The sequence below is a fragment of the Lathamus discolor genome, chromosome 1 (assembly GCF_037157495.1).
Source record: "Lathamus discolor isolate bLatDis1 chromosome 1, bLatDis1.hap1, whole genome shotgun sequence".
Taxonomy (NCBI): Eukaryota; Metazoa; Chordata; class Aves; order Psittaciformes; family Psittacidae; genus Lathamus; species Lathamus discolor.
Window position 1 is genome coordinate 126,704,500 of NC_088884.1, and position 11,683 is coordinate 126,716,182.

General features: G+C 47.1%; 1 protein-coding gene across 2 annotated transcripts; it reads left to right on the forward strand.

Moving 5' to 3' along the window:
• The first annotated feature begins 1,841 nt into the window (after positions 1 to 1,841).
• Positions 1,842 to 9,065, forward strand: SAP30 (Sin3A associated protein 30). 2 transcript variants are annotated; one of them, XM_065694518.1, is made up of 4 exons: positions 1,868 to 2,481; positions 3,811 to 3,933; positions 6,537 to 6,635; positions 8,736 to 9,065. In XM_065694518.1, exons 1-4 carry the CDS (start codon positions 2,164 to 2,166, stop codon positions 8,856 to 8,858), a joined length of 663 nt encoding a protein of 220 aa, XP_065550590.1. In that variant the 5' UTR covers positions 1,868 to 2,163; the 3' UTR covers positions 8,859 to 9,065. The 2 variants fall into 2 exon arrangements, with proteins under 2 accessions (XP_065550598.1, XP_065550590.1); XM_065694526.1 differs by lacking the exon at positions 6,537 to 6,635 and having other exon boundaries at positions 1,842 to 2,481.
• Positions 9,066 to 11,683: the final 2,618 nt, after the last annotated feature.

Consider the following 11,683-nt stretch of genomic DNA (forward strand, 5'->3'; position numbering starts at 1 on the left):
GTGTGAAATCACAAGAAACATAAAATGAGTTAAACTTCTGGTGCCTAAGACTGCACAGCAGCAGAGCGTGGAATTAAACCCAGGCACTCCACATGGTCTTTAATCAAACAAACCCGGATTCGGTATTTTTCCCACCTCTTACACAATTCCCTTCTCTAATGCCTGAAACGTGACTTCTAGGGAACTGCTGCCAGTGACTTTATGCTGAGTTTAGCTTCAGTTACTGTATCCTTCCTTCAGCTACAACGGCGGGTGAGTGAAACGGGACCTACCCTTGTTCTCTAATACCAGGTTATGCAATCAGATTAAGGAGCCATCTGCAGCACAAACCAAAACTGCGCTATAATCGCGTTCCCGGCTCACGCAGAACTTTGGCTTACGCAGGATCTGTGTCTCCTCGAATCACTCACCGGCCTCCCCACTACTTCTCTCTCCTCCTCCTGCAAGCTGGAAACGCAGGCCAAGCGATATGGTCAAATATTTCGGTGATTAAACCATTACGCTTCGAGTACGGTCAGCTCGGATGCCGCTTCTGAGATTTAAGGGAGTATTTGCGGCCGCTCAAAAGGAAAGCAAAACCTCACCCTTTACTGCGTCTGCTTTGAAAGCGCTGGAAGAAAGAGAGAAGGTCAGCTTGCTGCTTCTGCCGCTCTGCTGTCGACAGCTGAATCGTTACATGGCTTAATGCCAATGCATCTCGCTCGTAGTTTTTGTACTCTCAAAACGGAAAATAGTTGCTTTTACAAGTATTTTCACAGTATCTGTTTTAGCTAGCCGTGTGCACAGCAAGGTCTTCGTTCACTAGTAGCGAAAACGATTCTGCATTCATAGTCTTTTTTTGTTGTTAAAAGTCACCTTTAGTAACAAAAAGCTCTTTTAAATGACTAAAGTGGAAACTCGCAATTCCTCTTTGTTTCCAGAGATCTTTACCAAAGGAACGCCAGGCGGACCCCTCGTTGCATGTGGTTTAAAAACAGATTTAACAAAGGCCGGAGCTCGGGCTGTTCTCGACTCAGAGCAGCTACCGGGGGCTGCGACCCGGCTCCCAGGGAGCTGCCCGTGATAGCGGGATCGGCGCAGCGGGACCCGCTTTCCGGCAATGGTTGACAGAAAGAGTGTAAAAGAAAGGAGGCGGCGAGGCAAGAAGGGACGACAAGAAATTAAACCCCAACTCGTAGAAAATCCTGGACAAGTGGCCCGGGGGGCGGAACCACCGGAGCTGGAGCTAGTGCAGAGGGGGGAGGCGGCGAGGAGCACCGCCAGAGTCCGGGCGAGGGGAAGCGCGGCCGCCCGATGCGCCCTTGGCGGAGGCACGTTTACGCGCTCGGCCGTGCGGGCGGCAGAGCCGGTTAATGCCCGGCCTCTGCCTTCCGCCCGGCGCCTTTCTCTCCTTCCCGCCTCCGGCCGGGCTGAGCGCTCCGCATGGCTGCCTTTCAAATCCCAACGGCTGCGCCGCTGGGGAGGAGCGACAAGGGGGGAACGGAGGGGAAGAGAACGAACGGGGCCTTTTAAAAAGTGGGCTGAGCCGCTGCCGCCCTCCGCACGGCGGGGCACAGCGTGCGCAGCGCGGGGCAGGGCGCACAGGAGCACGGAGCCGCCACCGGGGCGGGACGGCCCCGCCGGCCTGAGCCCCGCACAGCGGCACGGCGAGAGCCCGGCACTGCGCGGCGCGCCCCCTGCGCTCCCGCCCGCCCGCGCTCCCGCCGGCGTCGCGCAGCAGCTCGGGAGCGGTAGTTCTCCCGCCGCGGCGGACGCGGAGGGGCCGGTGGGGCAGGACTGCATTTCCCGTGGCGCCCCGCGGCGGGGAGCCGGCATGCGCGGCGGGCGGGGCGGGGCGGAGCGGCGGGCAGGTTGCTGTTGTTACATAGGAAACAGCTGAAGAGTCTCCACATGACAGGGGGGGAAGGAGGAAGTGGGGCGACCCGCGGGGCGCCGCTGCCGCTCCGGTAGCTGCGGGGAGAGCCCTTCCCGCGACGTGCGGGCTGGCCGCCCTCGGGGCCGGGTTTGCACCCCGGTGCCGCCGCTGAGAGGAGGCGGGCGAGCGGGTGCAGAGCGGGAGAGCGCTTCCCCGGGCCGCGGCGTCTCGCCGGGGAAGTTCGGTGCGGGGCGGGATCCTGCCTCTGTCCCTTGGGCTTCCCGCCGGCTGCGGCGGTGGCGCCGGGCATGAACGGCTTCGCCCCCGAGGAGGTGACCCAGCGCGGGGCGGACCCTGCCGCAGCCGCCGCCGCCGCGGTGGTGGGCAGTGCGGGTTCCGCCGTGGAGGTGCCGCCGCCGTCAGCGCCGCCGGGGCTGGGTCCGGCCGTAGCCGCCGCCGCGGGCTTGGTGGGCGCTGCGGGTGCGGGCGGCCCCGGGGCAGGGCAGCTGTGCTGCCTGCGGGAGGAGGGGGAGCGGTGCGGCCGCGCCGCCGGCAACGCCAGCTTCAGCAAGCGGATCCAGAAGAGCATCTCGCAGAAGAAGGTGAAGATCGAGCTGGACAAGAGCGTAAGTCCGGGCAGGGGAGGATGCCACGCACAGGGGCCGGGGCTGCGGCGGGGCAGGCGGACAAAAGCGGCCGGTGTGTCCCGGCGGTGCGTGCTTGGGCAGCGGCGGCGGGTCCGACCCTAGTCCCCGCTCCCTCCGGCCGGGTGCTCCCATGCCTTAGTTGGTTTGGGGGCTTTTAATAAAGTTTAGGTTTGGTTTTGGCTTTTGGCGGCGGGGAAGTGTTGTTTCCCCTTTCGCCCCTTTTTCCGTAGCACGGTGGAGTTTGGCTAGCGCTGCAGCAGGGCGGCCTGAAAGCGCTCTTCCTCTGCAGGAGGAGCGGGGGGGAGCGCTGGCCCCTCCTGCCTGCTCCTGGGGTCTCCTTCCAGCTCCCAGGAGCGGGGGCACGGGCTGCGCTTCCCCCCGCGCAGCTGGAGCGGGAAGCAGCGTGGCTGGGCAGCGCCCCGCCTCCCCGGAGCGGAGCCCGCATGGCTCCCGCCGCGCTAGTTTGTGTCTGTTCCTGGCGAGCGCAGCGCTCGGCTGCTCCGCCTCGTGTTGCAATGTTGCACGTCTCCCCTTGCCACTGTATCTTCCGCTCGGCAGCCATCAGGCGCGGCGCGGCCGGGCACGGGAGCGGGGAGCACCCCGTTTCGGAGGTGTGCTTCCTCTGGCCCCGTACCACAGGCTTTTCAGGCGCGGGGGCAAGGTCGCTTAAAATGCGCGGTAGCGGACGTGAGTACTCCGCGCCTCGGCCCGCGGACCCCCCGCAACTGCCCCACCCCGGGCCGGGAGTTCCTCGCTCCGCAGACGCAATCCCTAAGCGGGGTCCGTGCTTTCTTTGCCGTGAAATTCGGTGTTGGTACGTGCTGAAGAGCTCTCCGGAGTGTGCAGACCCGCAAAGGGAAACTGATAAAGGAAAGGGAAAAATACCCAAAAAAAGTGTGTTGCTTGATCTGGCCTAGGTAGTGGAAGTGAAACAAGAGGTGGGAGGCTATAGGTGGAAATGGGAGCCGGCATTTTATCCTCCGAAGAACACCTGAAAGCTTGTTTTGTGTATGTTTGCTTCCCGATCCCAGAGTTGCGGTGCATGGCTGGAGGGAGGGTTGTACGCGTGTGTGTCTTCAGCCTGTTACTGCTGAACCAGTAGATTGCAGCACTTCGGCTTCCCCTGGCCAAGGCGGTGGCAGTGAGCTGCGGCACAGCACACTGTTGAGCAGAACCCGGTAGAAAACCTTTCTCAACGCAGTTAATGTGACTGCGGTTGCTGAAGGGTTGTCTCTGTATGTGCATTTATATTGTCAGTGGGAGATTCTGACGTGAGTTTGACTGAAAGACGCCGAATTACTCTTCCAGGCAAGACATCTGTATATTTGTGACTTCCACAAAAACTTAATTCAGAGTGTGAGAAATAGAAGAAAGAGGAAAGGCAGCGATGATGATGGTGACTCACCCGTGCAAGACATCGACACTCCAGAGGTAGATAAGTAGTTGTTTGGTTTGATGTTTATTTTTTCCTAACTGTCCTGTTAAGCTTGTTGTTAACGACTACCAAGTCCACACGGACACCACTTTCTTACAGCTCTCTTTACTTTGGGGTGTGTGGGAAAGACTCTTGATTCACTCTTCTTAATAGAACAAAATCTTCCAGTATATTTTCTGTATTAATTGTGCATAGTAGAATGAACAAGAGTCTGTATGTGATTTTTAAGTGTCTGCTAGTTCTCTCACAAAACAGCTGTTTCCAGCTTTCTTCTTGGTGCTTACTTGGTGCTCTCCAGAGTGGTGCTTTGCCACATAACAACAAACTCTGTCTTCACAGCAGTTGACAATTTGAAGGGAATTGTACGTGGGGCTTGGCATGTTGTCTGTGCCCCATCCCTCTGATCCTTTACTCTGTGCTCAGTGTGTTGGAGATGGCTTTTGCAGTTACTCTGTTGCCTTAGTCACCTTAAACATAGAGTTTAACAATGATAATAAGTCTGTGTTTTATCCTGTTGTTGGGGGAAGAGACATTCGGGGAGTTGTGCTAGACAAGAAGGTGGTGGTTTTCCCACCTGTTTTCTCCACTGCAGACCGGTAAAACTTCACCCGTTAAAAAAGTGAGCTAGAGTTTAAAACCTTTCTCAGAGCACAGTAGAAGAGGCTGCACCAAAGGCTCCCTTTTTTTTTTTTTCGCCTACACGTGCTCTGGATTATTTCTGCTACAGCCTGGCTTAGCAGGTGCTCTTCAGTGTGGTAATTCTGAGCAGAGGCTGCCATGCCTACCTGGTCCTTTCTGAGAGAGCTTTTTAAAGCATTCAAACATTGCTCCGTAAGTGTTAATTTAATGGCATCCTTATGGTGAGCATCTGTAGATAGCAGCAGCATAAGTGGTGAAACTCTGTAGAGGAATCTGTGTCTAAAGGCACGTGGCTCCAGTCTGAAGGCTCCAGCTAAGAGGATTTTAGGGGATTGGGAGTAGTTTGATGTTGGGCTGTGTTGTTTGTCTGTTAAATATCTGGGACTGCTTCTTTGAGAGTTCTGTTTGAAGCTAATGCTCTGTGTGACTTCAGGTAGCTCTCTGGCACAGTGGTAATCGCAGCTCTCTTGCAAGCCTGTTTTGTTTTCTCATGAAAGAATTATTAAACATGTCACAACTGATAGATATCTCTAGGACAAGAAAGCAAGCTTTTTCTATTAATGGCACTACTGAGGGAAATAAAACTGCGTGGGAAGTATTTTTGAGGAGTTTCAGCTGGCCATTTGGATAAGGGCAGTATGTTCATCCCACACGATTACTGCATGTGTTAGGTGCCCATTGTCCCTTGATCTTCTTTATTTTCAATTGCTATCCAGTCTACTAAGGAAAAAGTAAAGTATTCTTCTGAAGACTTGTAAAGCTTTCCTGTTTCCATCTCATTACCTGTTAGAAGTGGCTCCTACAGGAGGGGAAGAGGCTTCTGCAGTACCGGTATCTTCTGTGACTTGATGGAAAGCTGCCAGTACTCTTCTGTGTGATCCTCTGGGGTGTGGATTCCCCACTGTGACTTGGGAAGTGGAATTTGTGCCATGTAAGCTTTAGAGCACCAAAAGATACCTACCCATCCTCTGTTATGGAAGGCTGCATCCCATTAAGTCTGGCCAGATTACCAAGTATGCAGTAGCACTGCTTTTCTTTAAGTGTTCTATGGTGAGACTGCTAAATGAATTTAAAGCAAAAGCAATCTTTAGTGCAGTCAGTTTGGAGAATGCTATTGTAATTGCCACTGATCTAGCAGACTTTCTCATTCAACCTGCTTTCTCAGCTTACTTTCCCACTCAGTCATCTGGTTAAGCTCTCTTCCATTATCAAGGAGGGCGGGAAGAGGGTAAGCTGTTGCTGGGAGAAGTGACTGTTGATCAGAGTTCATGGGATTCAAAACTGGCAGAGTACTGGGTTATGGTTGTGTATTTGTATCCCTAAGAGGACCTTGTGCAATTCTGTCAACTATCCACTTGCGCTGAAAAACAGTTTGGCCAGCTACACCCGTGCGCATAACTCCTGCGTTGTGCTTATATAGCAGGAGTACGTTTGGAGAGCAAGAGCAGCTGTTTTCTTCTCTTACCTCAAGCCAAGAAAAACTTTGCACTCTAGACTTTTTCCTGATTCTAATACATGCTCTTTCATGGTGTGGATGTGCCATAACTTGCATGGAACTTGTGTAAAAAAAAAAAAAAAAAAAATCACAATATAGGGCCCTCCTTTGAATCAGCATCTTCATAGATGATGTATGAAAGCTCTTACTGGGTCTTGTGTTGTCATGGTTGAACTGGGGAACAAATGGAAAACCCAGTGTATTCTGAATACTGTCCACTGCTGAAGGGCAGCAGAGCCATGCTTGGTAACGATAAAACGCTTTTAAACTGGGCTGGGGTGTTATCCTTTCTGCTGGAAGGTGCAGGGTGGAGTCTGTTTTTTGTCAAAATGAGATCTGCTGGGCTGACTGTTTTCATTTGTGTGTCTGTGAGATTCCAAAATGTTTTTGAGAGGCAAACTATTAATGGTTGAATCATTTTCAGTTGCATTAGATTTCCTCCCCTTCCCCCTCCTTTTCTTCTAGGTTGATTTATATCAGTTACAAGTAAACACACTTCGAAGGTACAAAAGACACTTCAAGCTACAGACCAGACCAGGACTTAACAAAGCACAGCTTGTTGAAGTACGTATGAGGGTTTGTTCCATAATAGAAAATGCAACTTGCCATAGCATGTGGTTTTCTATACAACGTGATACTTGCATAAAGAGCATGTGTAATCTGGCTTTTAGGAGAACAAAAGGGAACTGCTTATCTAGTTTCCTTCACTGGCCACAGCTCTTGAGCCAAGTAAATCAAAAGTAAAAGTTCTTTCCAGAGGCGGGACTCTTCCGAAAGGAGTGTGTGCTGCTTAAAAACATGAAGTGTTGAGTTAAAGCAGTAAGATGATCTGCATGTCCCTGAATATCGTAGAATCATGCATTTACAGTCTGTGCATCAGTCACACCTTCACCTGAAGTGTCCTGCTGAAAGAACGAGAAACTGAGAGGTGGTAGTGAAGCTCTAGCAAGGTTCAGAGTTTGCTTTAGAAAGCTAGTTACTGCAAGCGTGTTCTTTTGTATATGTAAAGTACATAAACCTGAAAAAAACAGGGTTCTGCTGCTAATTAATTCTGTTGATTAAAATCACTGGGATCTGCCATCAGAAAAATGGAACTTTACAAAATAAAGGGTTTTCATTAAGATTCCTAAAAGTGCTGGAGCTGTGTGAGTACAGCTGCACATAAGCATCTTTGCAGTTTAAAAGTATAATTTTAAGGAATTCTGCGCTGCAAAGATGCAGTTACAGCATACTGATGTAAATATGTGGGAGAGCTGGCGTCGTGGTTTAAGCCATGACAGCTGGTTATCCTCTTCTTAAAAGGGAAGTATAGCTACTGTTGTTTCACTTATGTGCAGAGGTACTCAGTTATACTCCAGTGCAGATATTTTGTTGGTCTGCCCCTTGATTTGTGTGGATTAAAGGCGAGATTCTTAAATGTATGGGAGATCTCAAGGCTGAGCTGCTGCCACTATGAGTAAGAATATCAAATCAGACTTCTGTTTTCTTATATGCGAGTTGAGGTACAGCTAGCTTTTGAAGTAGCAGTAACGTGGTTTGGAAAAGCACAAGCTGTTTTTGTTCTGCACAGCTGGCATTTTTAAGTGTCTGCTTTAGGTATCTCTAGATATTTGTGCTGGGTTATTCTTACTGCATGGTGTGCACCAGCAAAGCTGCCTCTGTCATGTGCTTGGTTTGATTGACGTGCAGGTTGTTGTGAACATTAGCCGCAGAACTTGTGTAGTTTACGGTCCATGTGATTCCTTCTAACCTGTCCTAACATACCATAGACACTCCTCTGGCTGTTACTTAAAGTTCACTTCAAAGGACTCTGTCAAACTACTTCTTTGTGATGTCTTTATTTTTTGGGGTTTTTTTCAGGAAGATGGGGTTTAGAAAGCTTCCTAACTTGCTAATTAGGCTAAACTTTTATACCTATATCCTATATAGCTAGTAGTATATAGTGGTAGTTAAATGAGCAATTCCATGTTTCTTGCTTGCTAATTTCAGTCTAACAAAATATTCTGCAAAAAGCCAGAGAATAGAGACTTGGGCAGGTATAATACTTTGCATGCTGTCTTTTAGAGCTGATGTTCACTGTGCTGAAGGGAAAGACTTCTGGAATGGAGTGGAATAACAAAAAAAATGATTCAAAAACTGTTTCGAGATCATCATATTTTAGTGTTCCAGCACAGTGAATTTTCAGTGATAGTATTTTGAAGATCTGAATGTTCAGTTATAAATTCTGAAGATTCTTGAATTGTCTTGGATGTTTCTGTCTGTGACTTGGTACAGACATACCCTCATGCCCCCCAACCTGAGTGATGAGCAGTAGCCTCCCATTTCTGTGCTGTTGTTTTGTTGATATTCTGCAGTTATTAGTTGCTTTATAGTTTTTTTAGCTAAACTGCACAGATGTAACGGTACTCCTATGCTTGTTTTGAGAGCTCCATCCCCCTTAATTTGGAAATTGGGGTGTACAATTTGCTATATTTAGTTCATAGTTCTCAATAAAATGGTTCCTGTTTATCTTTTTTACTACTGTAAGGACTTCTGAAGAGAGGTAGCTTTTTTTTAAGCTGCTTGATTAATCTTTTAAAGTTTAATGTACTCAATTTCAGTCTGAAACTTTGGTTACTGCGTATAGGAGTGGTTATTTAATTTCCTTGCATTCTTCCTTTGTAGATAATTGGCTGCCACTTTAGGACAATTCCAGTGAATGAAAAGGACACCTTAACATATTTCATCTACTCGGTGAAGAATGAAAAGAACAAGCCAGATCTAAAGATGGATAGTGGGGTTCATTAGACGGAAAAGGTTGGGACTGAGACTCAGGCTGCAAATCAAAAGACTGAGGTTTTGTTGATATGCAGAAGCTTTCTTTGTAACTTTTTCTCCCCAGAGACTTTGTCTCTGTTTTATTTTTCATAACCTTGCTGATTTGTTTGAAAACCATCTCTTACGAAAACAAATTTCCTCAGCAAAAGTTATTTTAAATAAATATCACTGATACCATTGCTCGAGTGGGTGTGTCTGTAACTTACTGAGTTACTTGTACCTAATAGTTAAGCTTTGACTAACTATGTAATAATATTAAAATATTTTTCAATTAAAGTGTGCCAAGAATATATTTATGAATGTACTTCAAGTTCTCATGGTGCAATGCCTTTAAAAAAACCCAAAGCTGTAGCAGACTTGGCAATAGGTTCCTTTTCCTAAGGTAAAAGGCTTTAAATGACAGTTCCAGTTGTTAGCTGGGCAGAAGCGGTTGAATGACGTTTTATTTTTCCCCTTGAAACAAGAATTGATGGGGGCTTTTCTGGTGTATGTATTCATCTTGTCACTGCTGGGATATGTGCTTCCAAGCACTGAGACCTTCCTGCTCCTATATTAAAATGAGGAAAAAAATGCAGCTCTCAAATTTCAAAGCTATAAGTAGCATGAAAAGACTGCTGCAGCTTACTGTGCCGAGAAATCCTTCCACTTGGTTAAGAAATCCTTTAGCTGCTGACTTCTCCATTCATCTAGATAGACTGCTGCTAAGAACTTAATTGGAGAATGGAAGACAGAGTCTGTGCTGGGCCAATATAGTATCTTCTAATAGGCATGCTGTTTCTTTTTCATTGCATGCATTAGCTCAGGCCTGTTAAAATAGAAAACCAAAAAAACCAAACAAAACTTATGATAACACATATGAGAAATATCCAGCAATACTTTTGCTTTTAACTGAATATCTTAGTAAAGTCTGATGTTGAATATTATGACTGACTTTTTATTGTCATTTAACTGTTGTACCAGTCTAAATGTGTGATGTATGGAATATGATTTTTCTTCTTTAAATGACACATAAATTGAAGAAAAAGTGGAAGGGAAACAGTTCTTAAAGCAGAAGAGAACACAGTTTCAGCTTTTTCAGTTAGCGTTTGTTGCAACTCTTAGCCAAATCTAATGTTGTAAAGGTTTTTCTTAATTTGGGCAAAAATGAAAAAGCTGTATTTGTGTGGTTTAATTTGCTCAATATTAATCCTGTGTTTTGAAAACCACTATTTTGCTGGCATCACTATAACTAAGATGCTGCAGTTTGCTTTTTCTAACCTGTGACAGTTGCATTGAACTGAATGATGATAAACCATAAAACCTAACCTCAAACTGGCTGCCTTCCCAGTAGCTCTCAGTGGCCCTATTTCTTTCACTTGCAGTGTCTTATATATTTCCACAATAAAGTTCTGCAGTGTTGGCTGCAGTTCAAGGCAGTTAGTGATACCTCGCTAGTAGCAGCTAAAATTGGTATTCCTTTGAAGACCTGTTGTAGTGCCCATTTCACTAGAGAGACTGTGAAGTTTGCTAAATATCTGCACAAATTCAGCTTGTCACATTTAAAGTATAAACAGCCAGGGGAGCCTGGCCATGGGTAGGACATCCAAAGGACAAAAGCTTTTTCTCTTGAGTGCCGGGCAGGGGTGAGTGTTCTTGCCTAGGCCTGGCAGGACGCATAGAAGAAGCTTTGGGAGGAAAGGAGAGAAACAAAAGCAAGTTTCTAAGGGAAATCAGTCTTAAGGTAGTACCCTGAAGTGACCATAGCCTGCCACATGTGGAAAGCAGCAGAATTTTGCTCCAGTGGATTATGGATTTTCCAGGAGTGGCGGAAGGAAAGTGACTGAGAACCGCCTACTGACTTTACCACCCAGATTTGCATCTGCCTTATTTTTTTTGCTACTGCTGCTTTGGAAAGCTGTGAATGCCAGGCATATGTGACATGATTCATGTAGATACTAGATGGCACAACCGATAGAAGTTATGTGCCCTTGTTACTGCTAGAAGGTTATAGAGGACTTTGCACAAGAGCAGATACCGTGTGGTTTTTTTAGCAGAGCACTGACTTTGGATATTTTGACTGTGGGTTGTCAGATTTATGGGTTCTTTTTACCCTTAATTGATGATTTGGTAGGAAGCCTAAAAGACTTGAGAATAATTACACAAACCAGGCTTAAAAAGACTGGTGACACAAACTGTTTGTTTAACAGCCAGTAGCCTAAAAATTACTTGGCAAAAATAGCATGCACAGATTTACTTGAAACATTTATTATTAGCTATGTATAATCACCTCCCTCCCTCACCATCCAACCCTGGTTTACTAACAGAGGAAGAAAAATAGTCATTGTGATATTTCATACTGCATGTGAAATAAGTCTGCTAAGCTGGTGGTAGCAGGTTTTGTGGTGTAACCATTTATTAGATAAATAGTGCACTTATTGACTGGAAAAGACTAAATAGTTGCTTCAGTACTACACACCTTCCATATGACTTGATAGCCAAAGAGTTTTTGTACGTAAAGCAATAAGCCGGGTTTATTGCCTATAAGCCTGCCTTGTTCAGGTGGTTTTCCTTAAACTTACAAAGGGACATAAACTTTTGGCAGTTTTTCTCTTGTACTGCAGTTGGTGTTGATAGGCGTTGAGAGGTGACTATCTACAGCCTAGATCATGATAACTCTTAAACATTAAGATGATTGCTTCTAATATTTTGAGATACCTCTTTGTCTTCCCTTCCCTAGCTGTTGCCTTACAGGGCTAGCCCGAAAATAAAAAGCCAGCATTAAAACTTAATTGTGGAGTACTGTATTTCAAACAAGG

Excerpts from the sequence above, each read along its gene's own strand:
- SAP30 (XM_065694518.1), top strand. The coding sequence starts at position 2,164 with ATGAACGGCTTCGCCCCCGAGGAGGTGACCCAGCGCGGGGCGGACCCT. Across the intron at positions 2,482-3,810 it reads AGATCGAGCTGGACAAGAGC|GCAAGACATCTGTATATTTG; the intron begins GTAAGTCCGGGC and ends TTACTCTTCCAG. Across the intron at positions 6,636-8,735 it reads ACAAAGCACAGCTTGTTGAA|ATAATTGGCTGCCACTTTAG; the intron begins GTACGTATGAGG and ends CTTCCTTTGTAG.